General features: G+C 37.9%; 3 protein-coding genes across 3 annotated transcripts in view; all 3 read right to left on the bottom strand.

Annotated features, from left to right (window-relative positions):
- Nucleotides 1–5678, bottom strand: part of LOC102215468 (DBF4-type zinc finger-containing protein 2 homolog) — a 7554-nt gene extending 1876 nt beyond the window's left edge. Inside the window, exons 1-4 of the mRNA XM_005739269.1 lie at nt 5563–5678; nt 4237–4329; nt 2803–3150; nt 101–369 (exon numbers count right to left, since the gene is read on the bottom strand). Of these exons, the coding sequence (XP_005739326.1) occupies nt 101–369; nt 2803–3150; nt 4237–4329; nt 5563–5629 (777 nt within the window). The 5' untranslated portion in view covers nt 5630–5678. The remainder of the gene's footprint in view (nt 1–100; nt 370–2802; nt 3151–4236; nt 4330–5562) is intronic.
- Nucleotides 5679–10047: 4369 nt separating this feature from the next.
- On the bottom strand, nt 10048–13165 carry LOC102193295 (tripartite motif-containing protein 16-like). The gene has a single exon (XM_013912448.1). The coding sequence runs from the start codon at nt 12316–12318 to the stop codon at nt 10633–10635; it is 1686 nt and encodes a 561-aa protein (XP_013767902.1). The 5' UTR covers nt 12319–13165; the 3' UTR covers nt 10048–10632.
- Nucleotides 13166–16591: 3426 nt separating this feature from the next.
- mettl6 (methyltransferase 6, methylcytidine) lies at nt 16592–19577 on the bottom strand. The gene is made up of 5 exons (XM_005739180.2): nt 19009–19577; nt 18409–18543; nt 18090–18260; nt 17673–17814; nt 16592–17371 (listed from the first exon to the last, which is right to left on the bottom strand). Exons 1-5 carry the CDS (start codon nt 19297–19299, stop codon nt 17229–17231), a joined length of 882 nt encoding a protein of 293 aa, XP_005739237.1. The 5' UTR covers nt 19300–19577; the 3' UTR covers nt 16592–17228.
- Nucleotides 19578–19637: the final 60 nt, after the last annotated feature.

A 19637-nucleotide genomic window follows, 5' to 3' on the forward strand; every position in this document is an offset into this window, starting at 1 on the left:
GAATGTGTGTGTGAATGGGTGGATGACTGGATATGTAAAGCGCTTTGGGGTCCTTAGGGACTAGTAAAGCGCTATATAAATACAGGCCATTTAGTGGCACAGGCAGCATTCGGGGGGCACAGGCATCATTGGTGGGACAGGCTGCATTGGGGGGAAAGGCATCATTGGTGGGACAGGCTGCATTGGGGGGAAAGGCATCATTGGTGGGACAGGCTGCATTGGAGGGAAAGGCATCATTGGTGGGACAGGCTGCATTGGGAAGAAAGGCATCATTGGTGGGACAGGCTGCATTGGGGGGAAAGGCATCATTGGTGGCACAGGCGGCATTGGGGGGACAGGCATCACTGGTGGCACAGGCAGAGGGTTGCACTGCAGTGGGCGGCACAATTCTTTCACTGAAAAACACCATAGAACAAAATGCATTTTGTCATCAATATCATGTCACATTTAATGTTCATGTTCAGCTAAAATTGTTATGCATAGGACACTCACAAAGCAGAAACTCCAGCAACACTTGAGGGAAGATGACCAACTTTAATAATTGACCTACGCGTTTCGGCTTGTGGCCTTCATCAGGGTCAAGCCGAAACGCATTGGTCAATTATTAAAGTTGTTCATCTTCCCTCAAGTGTTGCTGGAGTTCCTGCTTTGTGAATTCTTTCATCTTCTCCATGCACCTTGGAAGCAGGTGAAGTTGTGCCAGAAAAGTTTTTTTGCTGCGATGCATAGGACACTGCAACTTAAAATTTGACAATTTTGCCTTTGTGTGACTCAAAGTCTTGCAGTAAAGGTCTGATCACTGAACTGTTTCTTCAGTGTAACACCATATTAACATCAAACTGCAATGTGCTACTCATGGATGATAAATGAGCCAGAAAAACACTTTGAATGTCTGATTACTTTTTAAAATGCAAATTTACACTCTTACTTTCTGAATTTGAACCTTTCCACCAGTTTTCAAAGACTGGTGGAAAGAGACATTTCAATTTATCCCCTGTGGATCTGAATTAATTCAGTTCATTTCAATTCATTTTTATTTATACAGCATCAAATCACAACAACAGTCGTCTCAAGGTGTTTTATATTGTAAGGTAGACCCTACATTTACATAAATCACTACCTTATTGTGGTGGAGAGGAGTATGCGCCCTATTGATCCAAGAAGCTATGTTTTTGAGGTCAATTTGCCCTTGTAGTGTCCCAAGAAAAATTTGTTCTAGATGAAGTGTACTAAGTGGAATTCTCAAGACCCTTATTGAAGGTAAACCAATGTACCATAACATCTTGCCTGGATAGGGGTTACCAGGGCCTTAATACTGGAACTAGGCCTGGGCAAGAGGCTCATTGGTGAGCATTGGGTAGTTGGCCCCTAGGCCATGGAGCCTGGCAAGGCTCAGCCTGAATGAGTCACATGGGCCAATCCTTCCTGTGAACACACTACCAACAGGGCAGAGATGATGATGATAATACTACTACTACTACTACTACTACTACTACTACTACTACTACTAATAATAATAATAATAATAATAATAAAAATAATAATAATAATACATTTTATTTAAAAGGACCTTTCAAAACACCCAAGGACACTGTGCAGAGTAAATAAGACAAGCATAAAAACAGGAAATAAACACAATAAAAGGCAGAATTCTTGGTGGTCTGATGCCAAATTGCTGAAACTGGCTTTAGGTACATAGAATGTAAGTTCTCTGAACTAGTGTTTGAGACCAAGTGATAGCAGTTGGATATAGTATAGCACACCATAACACACACTGGGGGATCTAGAACCAGTCTCTGGAGAGGGGTTGAACTCTGTTCCACTCTGGAGCTGCCCTTGGTGAAAGGCAACAAGTAGGGGTGGGTATACTTGTTCAGCATCTATGTGCTGGAGTTTCCCAAGTGGATAAGAGGGTTGGCCTGCTCAACCTGAACCCGAACGGTGTTTTGTTGCCGGACTTCTTTCACAACCATGCTTTGTCAAAAACAAATACTATATATATATTTACATAAGTGCATGTGGCACCAGGGCACCATAAAAGCGAAGGTCGTTTTTGTAATCGTATTACCAAATCTTCGTCCACATGTTCTGGATACAAGGGTGAAGAGCAGAGCTGGAGTTGGATCAAGTGGGCATCTTTAGGGGGATTTCACTTCTCAGCTACTTTTACACTACCTTTGCTGGAGCTTGGTCCGCACTTCCATCAATAATTCAATCATTCAATCATTCTCGATGGATCTTGGATTCTGCTAGTACTGCTCATTCAGTTTTTAATTTTTATGGACAGAATTGGTCACAGAATGTCATCTTTGATTTTTGCAGATGATGTTGTTCTGTTCAGTACTTTGGGGTACGTTCACCAGGTGGGGAGAGTTGAATGGGAAATTGACAGATGTTTTAGACCCTTGTCTGCAGTAATACAGATACTGTATCGGTCTGTAGTAGTGAAGACAGAGCTTAGTATAAAGACAAAGCTTTTGATTTACTGGTCCATTTATGTCCCAGCCTTCACTTATGGTTATGACCTTTGGGTAATGACTGAAAGAATGAGATCAAAAATATAATACAACACAGTGGAAATTTGCTTTCCCGAAGGGCGACTGGGCTCAGCCTTAGAGCAGCTTGGCTAATTGGGCAAACCTCAGAGTAGAGCAGCTGGAGAGATTATATCAGATTATGTCTGGCTTGGGAATGCCATAGTGTGACCAAAGAAGAGCTGGAGGAGATGGAGGCCAGGGCATCGCTGAATCATGTTACTAGCAAAGATTGCAAAATTTAACTTTGTTTATTTAATTCACTTACCCCTGTCTAGTTCGGACTGAAGATCCCTTATCTGAACTTGTTGACTGATGATATTGTCATTACACATCCTCTTCTGTTCAGTTAGGCGTCTATTGGTGGCCTTTAGCTCATTGTTCTTCTTCTCCAGTTGTTTTTTCTCTTGAATGAGTTGTGTTTCATGTCGATACAGCTGGCTGTTTTCTTCAAGCAGTCTTTCGTTATATTGATTCAGCCGATCATTCGCTTCAGTAAGTTGTTTTTTCTCTTGAAGCAACTGGTCTCTCTCTAAGAGTACAGCTGAGATGTCATCAGGTGACAATAGGGTGATATTGCACGTTGAATTGTTTTTTGAGCCACCTGAAGTCCCATCTAGAAGAGGAATTCAATTAAATGTTTGTAATTAATTACATGTTATACATTGACTTGCTACTCAGTGTTATGGGAAACGCATTTGCATTCAGGTCGGGGCTAATTTAACACTGTTCTTTCTGAAACGTCATCCAGGACTCATAGTCTTCGAAACTAATTAAAGGGTGTTAGCTGATTGAATTTAACGAAGTCAATAAGGAAAAATAATGTAGTTAACTTGAAGATAGCATCAGATTGTGTAGCCCACTACAATCAGTCAATAGAACTCCAGTCAGTGTTTGCTGTGTTTTTATATTTAATGTGATCTAAGGGGTATGCTACAAGTGAAGCTCAACACAACCAGACTTTTTTGTGTTTCTTGTGTTTGCTGCCTTGACAAAACCTAAAGCTCCAGCCAAAGATAACGGCTATTTCTATGATGTTTATCAACTTTCTCTGCTTCTGCCGTACACTCTGTGTGCGCTCAAATAAGAACAGGTGTTTTGTAAGTGATTTGATTCTTCTTCTGCACAAAATGATTCCTTTGCTACTTGTCCAATCAGACATCAGAACGTGATAATGATGATGGGATTTAGTGCAGAGTGGTAAGATAAAAACTTTAACTGAAGTTAATTATTTTATTGCTCAGTGCTGCTGTTTATTTCTAAGATGATGGCTGCAGATTAGTGCTCTAAAACCTAACACTGGATACATTTAGACATTTTAATGTCTAAAGAATAACATTTATAACATTTATAAATATAAATAACATTTATACATGTTATTCTTCCATAGCTTAATAAAGGAGACTTTTTTAGCTGACAAACTAAGATGGGAATCACTTTTCAGCAGATTGAACTGAAATCAATTTTATTAACTTGGCATGTGCTCGTAGTGCTTCCAGCTAATTTTAGACTCAGACATGGAACATAACCTACTCCCAGTCAGGTTATGTGTTTTAAGCAGGTTTCCACAGTAATTTAGTCAAGTAAAAAGAAAGTGACCCTAATGATACAGAAAACTCCTACTTTAAACACAACATCGCTCGTTAAGCCATCAATCTGGGTTTGTAGTACATTTCTGTGGAAGGTGTGGGCTGATACGCACCAGCTTGGAGCCAGATATAAACATTAACAGCAGACTGGATGATGCACAGCAGACCAAAGCTGATTCCAACCAACTTTAAGATTATTGCTCCTCCTACGGGTAGGCAAAAACACACATATACAATCCAACAAGATTCTGTTATTAGCATTATAAAAAAAAGAGTAAATGTTACTTTTCAATATTTTTTTTGAAGTTATTAAATCAAATTATGCAATCCATGTCTTACCTGCACAATTTATTCATTCATTTTTTTTAAAAACTGTGTGCCTTTTAAGTCCTGTGGTGATTCTTTACTTGTTAAGGCCTGGGCAACATTTAGCTATTTAGCATTATATTTGATCATAATTTTATGGTCTACTGTCTTCCTTTTTTTGTTCATCTTTTTCTTCTTGGGTTTTCACTTCCAGGAGGACATCGCCCTTTCATTTTTGTTAAATAGATTTATAGTTGTTTATTGTCTTCCTTCCCTCAACCAGTCACAACAGATGGCCGCCACTCCCTGAGCCTGGTTCCTTCCTGTTAAAAAAAGATTTTTTTCTTCCCACTGTCGCCAAAGTGCTTGCTCATAAGGGGTCATATGCAGAGGTCTCGCACTCCAGGCCTCAAGGGCCGGTGTCCTGCAGGTTTTAGATATCACCCTGGGTTGACACACCTGAATCAAATGATTAGTTCATTGCCTCTGGAGAAGGTAATTTAGCCATTTAAATCAGCTGTGTTAGATCAAGGACATATCTAAAACCTGCTGGACACCAGCCCTTGAGGCCTGGAGTTCCCCCACCCCTGATCTAAATGTTTTATGACTGTACTCACCAAAAAAGAAAAAGAGCCTCAGGTAAAATGAAGTTTTTCCAAAAGAAATTACATTCTCAAAGACTCAGAAAAAGTCAAAGACTTCTACTTCCTCAAAACATTATGATTATTATTACTACCCTTAATTCATTTTTCTGCACTACAAATTTAACTTAAAAAAAAAGAAAAAACACGCTGCACAAAATACGCTGGTGGAATAAATATTTCACTGGCTGGGTTTGGAAAAACACAAACCAGAACTTTTTAGTGGCATTTGGAATTTAAGAAATCCTAAATGTATTACAAGCATATAGAAAATCTATGCACTTCAAATAAGCACAGACACACATTTAGTACATTTAGTAAACTACATAGTTATTTTTGTCTTTTAGAGATGGAGCAAGACAAAAGAAGCTTGTAAAGAATGATTATAAACTGCTTATTTGAAGTAAAATGTAACTTCTATAAATTACAGCAATGACAGAAATGGTTGACATAAACAAAACAAAACAAAGTTTAATTATTAAAGATTTAGACCTGACTGATTGTCTCTGGTCCTCGCTCTCCTACCAACAGATGAATTGACATAGTGCCGTAGTTCCATTCTTCTTTATTGACAGTCTTGAACCGATGTTCAGCGAATGTGTTCTGGCTTGTAAATTGGGACTGTAATAGTTTCTAAAGTAGTTAGTTCCTTGATTTGTTCAAAGGGGAGGGTAAATTCATCATTTCCTTTCGTGGCCAAGTGATTTGAGACTAAAATTAACAATGAGTAAATGTGACATCATCACTTGCTTTTCATTTTGCTTTGACTTTTTCAGAGGGGCAACTTATTGTTTTAGCTTGTTTTGTATTGCTTAAAAAATGTTAAAATTTACCAAAGTGAAAGCTTTGAAAACAATGTTCCGTCATAACATTTACTCTACCATCATCGGTAGCACGTGAAAGAACCTTACACAACCACAACAACCTGGCACCTCCTCCTTATGCTGGTCACCAGTTTGGTCCCATACTGCTGTGAGATGGTATCCAATTCTTCAACCAGCATTAAGCGCAAGTCTGCCAGTATAGCTATGTTGGTCGCTCTTGCACAAAAGTCAAGCACAAGCTGATCCCACAAGTTAGCACGGGACTAAATGCAGTATTTTTTTACTCCCAAATTCTGGAGGTAGTCAGTGGTAAATCCTGCTTTGTTGGGGCAATGTTGCCATTTTGGAGGATAGAGTTTCTCTGGTTGAGGAAATGCCATATCCCATCTCAGTATTTCTGTGGATTGAGATCCAGTGATGACAAGCCTTGTTTTTGGTGGAGATGAGAAAAGCTGTTACCCTATCGGTATAGCAGTCAGCATAGTGCTCTCCGTGTCTTTTCCACGTTTTAAACCTGCGATCCAACTGCCATAGGCCGTATCTGGACTCATCGCTCAACACAACATTGATCAACATGTTCAGGTTTCAGTGCACATGTTGCCGACACCAGCGCAAATGAGCATGATGGTGTAGGGCAGTCATTGCAGGCCTCCTGGCAGCCACGTGAGACCAGAGACTGGCTGTGTGCACTCTGTTCTGGATTGTCTGGGTAGAAAGCTCAAAAATGCTCCCAATTTTCATCTGATAGTAAGTTGTTCTTGACAGCATTGTAGATATTTATTTAGCTATACAAGTAATGATATTTTCTAATTCTTCAGCCATGAATAAATGAAGAAAAAGGGAAGACGTCATTTAAATTGCAGTAAGCTGCAGGAGGCTGTCAGCATAAACAAAACACAAAGCAGTATGTTTTCATGTGGTAAAAGTAGTGGAAGCAGATTTCTGTGTCAATGCGTGTGTGTGTGTGTGTGTGTCCTGCGGGTTTTAGATATCACCCTGGGTTGACACACCTGAATCAAATGAATAGTTCATTGCCTCTGGAGAAATTCAAGACATGTGGAGGTAATTTAGCCATTTAAATCAGCTGTGTTAGATCAAGGACATATCAGGAAGAAAACATAGAAAGAACAGATGCTCCTTTTGGATTAAAACTGTTTCTGAAAACATGAAAAACACATTTTACTAAACTGTTCATATAATTTTCTTAACATCCAACCTTTTGCTGTGTGATGTGGAACATGAGGGTAAATACTCACTTCCTCTAATACAGTTTAGGCCCTCTTTAAATCTGTCTCTCACATCTGACCAAAAATATTGGAAGTAAAAGAGTAATAATAGAAAGTAGCAAAATTATCATTAATTGTGACATGTAAGACAACATGGATAACATGTAAGGTGTTTTAAAGTATAATTTCAACATAGAACAGAATATTTACTTTTTCAAATCAGTGTTTGTTTATTCATCACTCAAATTATGATGTAAAATGAGTAACAGAAGCAAGACTATAATATGCATATATTTCAAGCCCCAAACCAAAGTTGTTACAGTTATGACGTTATATGTCATCTGAAGTAACCTAATCCATACTTAGTATTTTAAAACTGCAAAACTAGTATTTACTAACATGAACTGAGGTGAATTGCCACAGTGGTTTTCCGACTGTCGCCTAAAATTATTTAAATGCAAACAGCCCCATCTAGGGAGCACATGTGCTCAGTACAACTATTAACTTGCACAAAGCCGTACAAATAGGTTTGTTTCTTTATAATGTATAATACCTCTGTGTTGATGAGCAATTCATTTTTCCAAGAAGTCTTGTGGAGGACTGATTGAGATTAATTGTGTCTTTATTTTTTATAGATTATTAGGTAATAGTTTTTTTGTTGTTTGGCCCAACCCTGCTTGAGTTTAGATTGGGAGACATGTGGCCATAAAATAAAATTAATCTTAACAGGCCTTCAATTCAAAAAGTAAACATTTTTTACTGATTGAATAATTACTTAGAAACCTGCAGACATGAGTATAAAACAATGTGCGGGGGCAGTTGTATACACGATAATTGGTGCCCGATATCAGTCACCTCTTAGTTCAGTGCCTCCCACTCCCCACCAGTTTTAACCAGTTAAATAGATACACAGTCTCATATAAAACCATGTGAACTGTTAGTAGAGGTTAGTCTCTTCTGGGAAGTTGGCTGCTAACCATACATAGTGATTTCATTTCAGGCTAACATATTATTTGGGACACAATGATATGCCTAGAGTTATATTACTGGAGCTTGCTGGAGGCAACTCTGTACAGTCCACAGCCACCATGGTGATTCACAGATAATGTGGGAAGGTTTGGATCTTGGGCTGTTACTTCATGCTTCCACATTGTCATCACTAAGCTCATTAGTTACTTATTGCCTAAATAAGATAAGCCAGGTTTTATTCTTGCTGTCACACTAATATCAGAGCCATGACTATGGTGGTTTAAATAATGTGACTCAAATGGTTTTTCATAATGATGCCATGTTATATTCAAACAGTAACTGAGAACCAACTTTTCTGAGTTGTTTTAGGCAATTTTCACTTTAAAATATGTGTAACTGCCTGATGAAACTAATAGGAAATAAAAAGTGTCTGAATCATTATGAGCTAGCCCACATATTGGTAAAAGTACATGGATGCTGATTTTCTGGTAGCAGCAGAATCCTTTATCTTGGCTTTGCTAAAGCATATAGTTAGGGCTGGACCAGGTGACCTGGACCAGGTGACCCTGAATCCTCCCTTAGTTATGCTGCAATAGACATAGGCTGCCGGGGGATTCCCATGATGCATTGAGTTTTTCCTTTCCAGTCACCTTTCTCACTCACTATGTATTAATAGACCTCTCTCCATTAAATCATATCTGTTATTAACCTCTGTCTCTCTTCAGCATGTCTTTTATCCTGTCTTCCTTCTCTCACCCCAACCGGTCGCAGCAGATGGCCGCCCCTCCCTGAGCCTGGTTCTGCCGGAGGTTTCTTCCTGTTAAAAGGGAGTTTTTCCTTCCCACTGTTGCCAAAGTGCTTGCTCATAGGGGGTCATATGATTGTTGGGTTTTTTTCTCTGTATCTATGAAGCGCCTTGAGGCGACTTATGTTGTGATTTGGCGCTATATAAATAAAATTGAATTGAATTGAATTGAATTACCCTCTGTGGATACTGGACTGTTGTATGCAGTGGATCTGGAAAAGGTATACAGGTAGCTCTTTATTTTCACTGTTACAAGAACAATGAAAGGCAGTTTGGCATCTCTCCATGTGTGTGAAATACACAATAGCGTAAGTATTTAAACAATAACACAAACAAATGTACATTTACACAAGAAAGATATGTGCAAGTTATACACACACACACACACACGTACATACGGATACACCCAGTATTCTTCTATACAGTATTCTTCACTAAGATTTATGTACATCTACTTCTACTAAAAATGAGATCTACTAGCTCGAATATTCTGACTGGCTTGGCCATCAAAGAATATCTCATTTCTTTGCTTTGAGAAACACTTGGGCTTGTTACGACCCGGCTCAAAGCCGCAACATAAAAAAGGAGACGAATACCAGAGTATGGGTGAGAAGAGGGTTTTATCTTAAAATGGAAAACCAGGTTGGCTAAAATGGCTAATGCCACCAAGGCAAAGACAAGTGAGCTCCCTGGGAAGCTTGCCTCAGGTAACAATTAGTCACAATTAAGATGGTGCAGGGACTTGCCCCTGACAACACAGACAGGGGCAAGACAGTCTGAATTTTAACTGTAGTGCTCAGTAAAAGTGAAAGCTGCATTCAAGGCAACAAAAAAGTGTTTTTTCAACAGAGTGCAAAGAGAGGCAGTAGGTTTGTGGTGGTCAGAAGGAATGCAGATAGTCACACATAGCTGAGCACAGAGTTGCATATCCTCCACCCACGCATCTGCAAACACACTCACACATTGCAGCCAGTGGTGTTCATGCATCTTATGTGAAACCTATAACCTAGTCTGCCATTTGTGCTGTGGTCCTCGTGTTCATCTTTGGTGATTCCTGCTGTTGTATCTTATCTACAATGTCATGGTTTACTGGCTTTGCAGTGGTGCTGTTGATGACTTTTCCGCTGTTGTTTGCTCAGGAGACAGGTTAGTAAACAATTTTTAATTTTTTTTCTCTAAATTTTATTTTCTTGATAACGGATGGTGTCATCGCCAGAAAATCTATCTCAATAAAACCATACATGATACGTCATTTCTAATTATACTCCTACATTAAGCTAAGAAAATCATCTAAATATAAAAATATGTATGTAGAAATATCCGTGGCAGTATAACCTTGTTACAATCAAATGTGTGTTAATAACAGCTTGTAGTCTGACCATTAACCGTACACGAAAGTGAGGCTTAAAGGTTTTGGGAATAATAGAAAATGTTACAGTATGTGAAATATTTATTCTAATCTTTTCACTGACTTAATACCAAAGAAGCATCACTCATAAACATAAAGCCTGAGGGTATCACTGCTTACAACATAATATTGACCTTCAGTATTTGACATCATCGATACATTTATACTAACCTTTTGTTTTTACACTGGATTTAAAAAGTGACCAGAACAAAGCGAGGAGTAACACCCCCCAAAAAACTCAGTGTCAATATGATATAATAGGCATTAAGGGGTTACAGAATGCAATGCACAGGTCAAATCTCCTTTTTTCACGTAATTAAAAGCAGTATCTTATCCATCAACCTCTTTTGACCAAGTTGACTTTAGTTTACACAACTTAGCAGTGTCTCCAGCCCAGTAAACCGAGACTCCGGCATATAGCGGCTGACTGAATTTGGTTTGGACTTTGTGAAGGAGAATCATTTCTTCAGAAATGCCGTAGAATGACAGTGTACCGGCCCTGTGATCCAGGAACACCCCTATTTTGGGCATCTGAGAGCCTGAGAGTAAAGTTTTCATATTGTTATGTCTGAAATAGTAATTAAAGTCAAAACATCCTAATGCCCAAGACTTGTCGTTGTTTCCAAATCCACTCTCATCCCCAGTTCTGCTAATGTCCTTGTATGCAACAGCTACTAAAATTCCCCCACCGCTTCTCTCAACCTCCCAGTAACAACGTCCAGTCAGACTCTCATTGCTGAGGCCTTGAAGCCAGTGAGTGAATCTGTCTGGGTGACAGTCATATATTTGCTTTTCTCTCATCACTGTTGCTTTTGTGTTGCCTTCAGATAATGATATCCACGGGTTGATAGTCTGGGGATCCAACGTGATTTTACGAGAATATTGTAGGAATTCTTCTCTTGTCTCTGGCTCTGAGATTGGCAGTAAAACATCCACTTCAGTCACTTTTAGTGAGATTTTTGGCCATTCCTCATTTAGAACATTTTCCAGCTTACCTCTGATCTCTGACAAAGCCTCTGTCACATGCTCAAAGTACAGGGGAGGATGGACATCTAAGCTGGGCAAGTCTGTGGACTCACTTAAATGTGACAGTGAAGGGTAATTAAGTAGAAACTGGATGTGGTCATCAGTATTTGAGAGCAGCTCTAGTTCCGCATCCTTCACCCACAACTCAGCAATTTCCTGCTCCAGTTTCTTCTTTAACTCTGTAACTCGATTAACTTCAGCTTTCTGCTGGAATCGGATTTGTTCATTTAAAGCAGAGCTCATTTTCTCAACAAGACAAACTAGTTCTGTGAAGATCTTTTTGCTGTCGTTCACTATTTTATCTGCAGAGAAATTGATGGCCTCAATCTCCTCCTGAAGAACTTTCAGATCTTTTTCTCTGTTCTGAATTCTCATCTGGATTTTTTCCCGACTCACCCCAAGCTTCATCTGCTTATGGTTTCTTTCTGCTTTAGCTGAGACGGTGTCGTGATTTTTGTGTTCATCAACAGAGCACAAAAAGCAGATGGCCTGCTGGTCAGTGCGACAAAAGATCTTCATCACCTCATCATGATGAGAGCAAAATTTCTCCTGTAGATTTTTTAGCGGTTCAACCAATTTGTGCTTTTCAAAGGCAGAGGATTCGTAGTGAGGCTGAAGGTGGAGCTCACAGTAGGAGATCCGGCACACCAAACACGACTTGAGGGCTTTCAGCTTTTTGTCAGTGCAGAAATCACAGGCTACATCTCCAGGCTTGGCATAGCAGTGATCAGCTGGAGCAAACTGAAGTCTTGTTTTCTTCAGGGCTTCAACCAAATCAGCAAACATGGCACTTTTCACCAAGTCTGGCTTTGGTGCAAAGGTCTGTTTGCAGTGAGGGCAGCTGTAGCTTTTATTATGTTCTTCTTCAGTCCAGCGGCTTTCAATACAATTCATGCAGTAGCTGTGCCCACAGGGAATGGTCACTGGCTCCTTAAGTAAATCCAAACATATGGAACAGCAGAGCTTTTCTTGGTCTAGCTCCATCGCCATTTCACTTGATAATACATTTGAATATACAGTGACTCCGATAGGGAAAAGGGTGTGGTAGTCAGCTTACACAACATTCCAGTAAGAGGAGTGGTTTATTAGAAGAGGAAGTGTGCTTTGAGTCCCTATTTTCTCAGTGAAAGTTGCATGACCTCATAAGTCTTTTTAGCGGTAGCAGAAAAAAAATATGTCTAGATATCAGGTATTTCAAAGATACAGTTTCACTTTTCTTGATTTATTTCTGTTAGAAAAAGTAAGCAATTCAAGGAAGAATGAAATATAACCACAATTTATCTGACAATTACTGATCTGTTATTTTGTTATGAAGAAAACCTAGACATCTAGTTTTTACTCTTGCTGTAAAAACATAAGCAATAATATTTTGATTAGTAATCCTTAAAACTGCAGATAGCAGTAGAAAAAAAAAACATGCACTGTTTGATCGACAAAGCACAGCAGTGAGTAAACTTCCAGGCAGCTGTCAGGAAATTCCACCTGCCACAACATGGGTGGTGTCGTTTTTGAGAGTGTAATGACTTATAATGTCCTGATAATGAGAAGCAGTAGCTCTGGGGCTCACAAAAAGGCCCTTCATAGAGTTAATATAACTGTAGAGAAAACAACACACATATCTGCTCCGAACAATATCAGAACATCCTGCTGTCTCTGGAAAACAACAAACATCATAAAAGACCCATCACACCCAGTTTACCATCTCTTTGAACAGCTCCCATTGGGCAGATGATATTTTAACACACACCAGTAGCACTGACTTTAAGTGACTCAAAAATGATTTGGGAATTCAATTTATTTTCATGAAGTGAGATATTAACACTGGGTTTTTTTTATGTTCTAGATAATTTAGAAGTCCGCTACCTACAGAAGACATTCACTCCGTCTATAGGCTCATCAGTCACACTAACTTGTGAGGCACATTACGACTTCGAATCGTGTGGTGTGGTGCGTGTTGTGTGGCATGATGTCACCAGTGGAAGTGTTGAGCTAATTAACCCCAAAAAGTACTTCACAACAGTGAGTGAGACAATCTCTGAAGGGAAAAGACGCAGACTGGTTGTGACAGACATCCTCAACGTGACACCAAAGGATGCTGGTACCTTTCAGTGCAAGGCTAAGTGTACAGCAAGTGGAGAGACAGCCATGGGCCATTTTATCACTGTTGATGTCGAAGGTATTTTCATGATCAGAGTCACTAAATATGTCATTATTATTTTTGAACTTTGATTATAACAATCTACTCCTCAGTACGGCTTTGTATTTGAGGAGTTGAAATATTTGTAATTTTTTAACTTTGTGGGAAGGCGGGGAGATAAACTCAGTTTCTACCACATATGGATTTGATGTCTTATTCTGCTGTTCTGTCTGTTCTTTTACAGATCAGTGACTGAGGCAGCTGTTTTTTTGGATGGATACTTTGATGAATATTGTTCAAAAAGCATTTCAAGAACACCTCTTTGCTCTGTTTTGGCTGAATGAAGTAAATGCATCAAACATATTTTTCACCATTTTTTTATATTACAGCAACAAGTGATTTTTTTTTTTACAAATTTAATGTTTCATCATAGAGTATAACTGCTTCAGTTGCATATTAAAGATTTATCGTATCACTACGACTGTCTGTAATCTCTTTAATATACAGTAGTAGTAGTCCCAAAGCAGCTACTTTTTATTTCTGTGTCATTTAGAATAGGGGAGGCTAATATTATAATACAAATCTATTTTACTTTGTATATATTAGGTTGTATTTTACTAGTGCTGTGAATTTTGGACTAATGTAAGGGAACATTAAAAATACATTGAGAAAGAATAAAGAAATATGTTGCTAAACTGACCTACCATAAGTAAATGCAGTTCTTTCTGGATATCAGATTCTGTCATCATTGCCAGAATAATTTGGTGTGGAAACTGAAATTAAACAAAATGCAGTTTGGAAGAACAAATTAATAACAATCAAGTGCTAAAATTGCAGCTGGAAGCCATGCTGTGCACACATGTTGAAAGTGAAAGCAGAGAAAGAAAGAAACCCAGGCTGCTGCAATGTGGAGAGATTCAGTGGAACAAACAGACCTTTAAGTACGTGCTGGTTTGACTGTGTCGGTGCAGTAGCTGGTTGCAAAAAAGGTGTGAAAAGCCACAGCAACCATCACCAGGTTAAAAAAAATATCAAGGTTGGAACTTGCCTCTATCTCTCAGACCACAATGCCATCATCCAAATTCATACTCACCTATTTATTTATTTTTTTAAAACCACACACTAGAGAGCACGTAGCCACGGCAGAAATAATTAACCTGAATTGGGATATATGATGATTAATAAATCGTAAAGAAAGAAAATGTAATAAAAAAATAAAACTCAACAATACAAATAATCCCCACAAAATATAGCAGAAATACTAATAAAACATTAATTTCTCCAACAGAATTAGTTAGTTGTATTTATTTTACTGATCAAAATCATTCATCATATTTTATTTAATGATTGTAAAAAAAAAAACATAACCTAGAATGAACTGGTACGAGCATCTTTAACCGTCTTGGCACTTTCATTTCTCGCTTTACTAGTAGAAAGCTCGAAGAAGCCAAACCACGGGACAGGAAACTGTATCAACTGCATTGTACTGCTTTGAAGTCAGTCTTGAAGCAGCGTGCATGGTCAGATTAAATAGGGCACCTCGCTTAACATATCACCGGATCTCACTAATCACAATTTTCAACATTTTTAAGGGTGTCTTAATTCATGAAAAAAATTGTTACGTAGAACTGAAGCAAATGGCAATTTCTCAGGAATGAGACTAATTTTAATTTCGTTACATTTTTGGTAACCACAACTTTTCTTCCAGAACCACAGAAAACGTTTTCAGAATCAGAATATTACATTGTGTTAATTAATGACACAATCTTCATGATTGTAATCTAGTACTAGTCCATCTTTACTAGTTAGCAAATTATGAAATTACTGTCATGAAAATGCATATTTGTTCATGTTTAAAAACATACATGAAATGTTTAAACAATATAGCCCACTTTACTAGCTCAATATATTACAAGATTGAATTATGTTTTAATATAAATATTTATTATTTTAATCTTTACCCACATCCCATTCACTCAAATAATTGTCACTTTGGATTATTTTATTTGACTACATTAAATTTTAGAGGGATTTATGCAATTTTGATACTCACTGTGATTTCTAAAGCCGCCCAAAATCTTTTACTTTCACCACTGGGTAACATATAAAATCTGAAAATGGTAATTTCATATCTGTGACATGAAACACTGTGATGCCAATAAATCGCACTGTGTCAAACACCAAATTACATTTCTGTTTTGAGAGGCACAACAAATCTTTAATGTGTTCTAAACTGGGAAAGTCAGTGGGCGACATAGCTGCTGAACAGGAAGCCACATTTAGTGCATGTTGCAAGTAGCTTGACAGGCCCTAAACCGATTCACCACAGTGGTCTTTTTTAGCAGAATGTACAGTACGATGAAGGCAAACATACATGAATGCAAAACTTAACTAAACTGCATTCACGTATAAAAGCTCTTATATTTGTTGTTAAATCGAAACAACGGCAAACATGTTGATCTTGGGAGCAGCTTATGGTATTGTAGTAAGGGCAGTTCTCTTTTAGGCCTTTGTGTGTCACAGTTGAGAACTTTGATAGCTTTGTGCTCATACTGCTTACAGGTGTTTATGCTTCAAAAGACCTTTTCCAGTGTGATCAATATAAATTTTTTTATCAACTAAATTGTTTAATATGGAGTCCTCGAAATGGGTACAAGGAAGAAAAAATAAAATAAAATAACTTTCCTGTCATTAATTTTTTGTTATTGTGTTTTCTCCATTAAATCGATTTTTAATTTATGCATTTTTAGTAGCCCGTGTTACTGTTAGTCTTTGAATTGATTGCTACTCAGAAATCAAAGGAAATAAAACGTCTTCACAATAAATATTTAGATTCGAAGGTTGTTCACACACTTGCTCATCTAGTTTTTCATATAGACTGAAATGTCTTAATCTACAAGTTGAAAAACATTACAGAATAATAATTTATAACTCATAGATAATTGAATTATCTATTTTGTATTTATGCTTTGGGCAATGTGGATGTCTTAGATTTTGGCATCCTAGCAGCCTTAAAGGTTTCTTCTCTGTTTCTATACAATGAACATTCAGTGACATCTGCCAGGGAAGACGTTTTCATTGAATCGTCTGAAGGAGAGATAGTTAAGATAGTTTAGAAAAAAAGGCTCAAATTTAGCATGTTTATTCTTAAACGTGGAAATATCCATACATCCACCACAGCGATTCATGGCCCATAAAATGTGAACCTCAAACAGAATGAGAGACTTTGCTTTTTCATCCTCAACAATTTTTTAAAATTTCACATCAAAAAGTGGGAAATTATAAAACACAGAATACCATGTCCTCTCACAGTATATGTGGGAAAATAATAAAATACATTTATTTTAAAAAATACATTTTTAAATGATGACTTGAACTCAATATTAGGGGAATGAAGGGCAAGAAAGTCATAATTCTATTAGCAATCATATTACTGGTTTATATTTAAAGTGTTTCTCAGAACGGTATCACAAACTGTGAACGTTTAAACAACCATGTTTAATGCCTTTTCTTTCCCCTGAAAAAAATCCAATCAAATCCCTTTAGATGTTGGGAGCAGAGCTTTTCTGGGAGCCTTCCTCAGGTGGTTTGGTCAGCAGATAGCAGGAGTACATACTGCTAAGTTACCTTGATGGCCCAATTTCCATTCTGGTAAAGTTTTGGCACATATTTCCCTCACCTTTTACTGTCCAGTTTTTATCTAACATTTCAGTGCTATGTTTTGCAAAACCTCTGTAGATCTGTGAGACGACAAACGCAAAGTTCAGCTCTCTAGTTTCATAAATTTGCTCTGCAGGAACACTCTGGGTACACAAAGTCCCTCCTTCTTGTTGACAGTCTCTCTAAGAACATAGTCATTAGAAATGCACTTGAAGCCCGTCTTCTCAAACAGCTCAGCCAGGAACTCTGAGGGCAGTTATAAAAAAAAAAAAAAAAAGGTTTAGAGATTTTCTGATGTGTCATAAAAAGATGAAATGCATAAATTGAGCCTTCTCTACTTGAAAGGGTTATCTCAACAATGAGTGACCAAGGAAGGAAAGGTCAATGTTCTTGCATATGAATGTGCTGATATTCTGAAATAAAATAAAAGGTGTGAAGCCTCAATTCACACATTTCTAAACCGGTAATATATCTATCTATCTCTAATTATAGAGATAAGCTAAGTTAGTATCAACAAAAAATAACTTCCTTAAAATAAACTACTGACCTTTAGAGAAAAAGTAGGACCTAGTTCCATCTTGCCGTACATAGAAGTTCTCTCCCAGCTTATTTCCGGGTTTAAATCGGAGCATGGCATGGTCATAAAGTCCGTAGTCCCTGAAGAGGATAAATCCCCCAGGCTTCAAAACCTTAAGATCACATGCAAATCACATTAAACTATTTCAATCTGACTAATGTGGCACATTAAAAGCATATCTAGAAATTAACCACCAAATACATCATCAGATTAAAGGCTTCTTTCAATCAAACATTTCGTTTTATCCACATTATGAGTACAGAAAGCAAGTGCTTGTGTAGTTCCAGTAGGAGAGAACTCTCCCACCTATCATTTCATTTAAACTATACAAACTGTTGGGAGTACAGACTTATACTAAATCTATCCACACGCCATCTCTGCTCTCACCCTGCTAATGTTCTCCAAAACCAGCTTCATTTTGTCAGGATGGACAGCTGACAGGACGAAGATGAGTGTGATGACATCCACACTGCTTTCTGGCACATTTTCCATCAGGTCATCTTTAGTTAAATCACACTGGAAGGCACAACAGCGGTCGGGGCAGTACAGAGGGTTTTGCTGTTAACACAAAGAAAACAAAGGAAAGAATGTTATTTACAAAATTCTGTTTTTTTTTTTCCTTTTTGTTGATTCCAAGATTCTCAGGTTAAAATGTCTGAATCCATTGAATGTAAAGTAGTATTACAGCTTCACTAATAGAGCTTACTCTGACAAATTCAACAGCTCGTGGTGAGAAGTCACAGGCATAAACAAAGATGTTGAGGTCATCCTCGAGCAGAGGGAAGATGCAGTTTCCAACACCACAGCCTGCCTCCAGCAGCACCAACTTCTGGGACTCAAACTGCAAGCCAGATGGGACAAAGATTAATTAAAAATTGCCACAAAAACAAGGTATTAGTCTACTCATGTCTCTCAACTCAGCTCAATAATTTTTAATAGTAAAACTCCAAAAACTCACTTAAAAACTTTTACAATATCCTTTATGCTAAATTACTATTGAAAGTTGCAAGCTTTTAACTGACCTCTAAATATCAGCTCTAGAGAAAAGCATTTACTTTTTTAGGTGGTAATTGAGTAAAATCAGAAACTACACAGCTGATAATGTTAAGTCATGTCCTGTAAAGCCTCAATTTTCCTTTAGGGTGTCCATTGTACACATTAAAATCAGTACATTTTTTATCTATTTCACACAATACCAACTGCATGTCAGTCATACAACTCAAATATTTCAAAACATACAGATGTTATGTTTAATATCCTGTAAATGAACCTCCTCTGGTGTGGTCTGTTGTAAATATTTCCTCACCTCTCGGCATGCCTTGAGCTCTTCAAATTCCCTGGTGGTCCAGTGTCTATCCTTGAAGAAATTTGTTGTGTTTCTTTTGTAAAACAAGTCCCAGTTTTTCTGCGCTTCTTTCTCCAGCTTCATCTGTTTGAAGTCAGACACCAGAGCCCGCTCACCGTTCAGTCTTTCCTGCTCCCCCAGAGTTAAAACCCTGGCAGTGGGGGTGTTCGCTTGGTCTTTCGGCTCCTCTTCTTTTCCAGGATGTGTACAGTTAATATCACCACTCAAAACCCCACTTTCTGACAATGCCATGATAAACTGCCACAAAGTGTCTCCACGTTCTGTTTATACTCGCTTATGAAAAATAGACTTTTCAAACATGCTAACCCAAATTAACTGATTTAGAGTTTTATTTTAAAACAAATTTGAGGGTAGCCGTACTTTTTCCACATTTAATGCATCCATGTTGTCCGTTAACTAAATGATGTCGTGTGGTCTTTACTACTTAATTCCGTTTCTCATCGAGTGGCGCGTTTTCTATAATTACTCGTTACTGACTAAATTAAAGCACTGAAAACATTTTCATAGGTTATTATGTAGTGAAATGCGTTGTTTTTTCTTTTTAATCTTTTGCTTTAATGAAAACAGGT

The sequence above is a fragment of the Pundamilia nyererei genome, unplaced genomic scaffold (assembly GCF_000239375.1).
Source record: "Pundamilia nyererei isolate P.nyererei 1_Seehausen unplaced genomic scaffold, PunNye1.0 scaffold00090, whole genome shotgun sequence".
NCBI classification, from domain to species: domain Eukaryota; kingdom Metazoa; phylum Chordata; class Actinopteri; order Cichliformes; family Cichlidae; genus Pundamilia; species Pundamilia nyererei.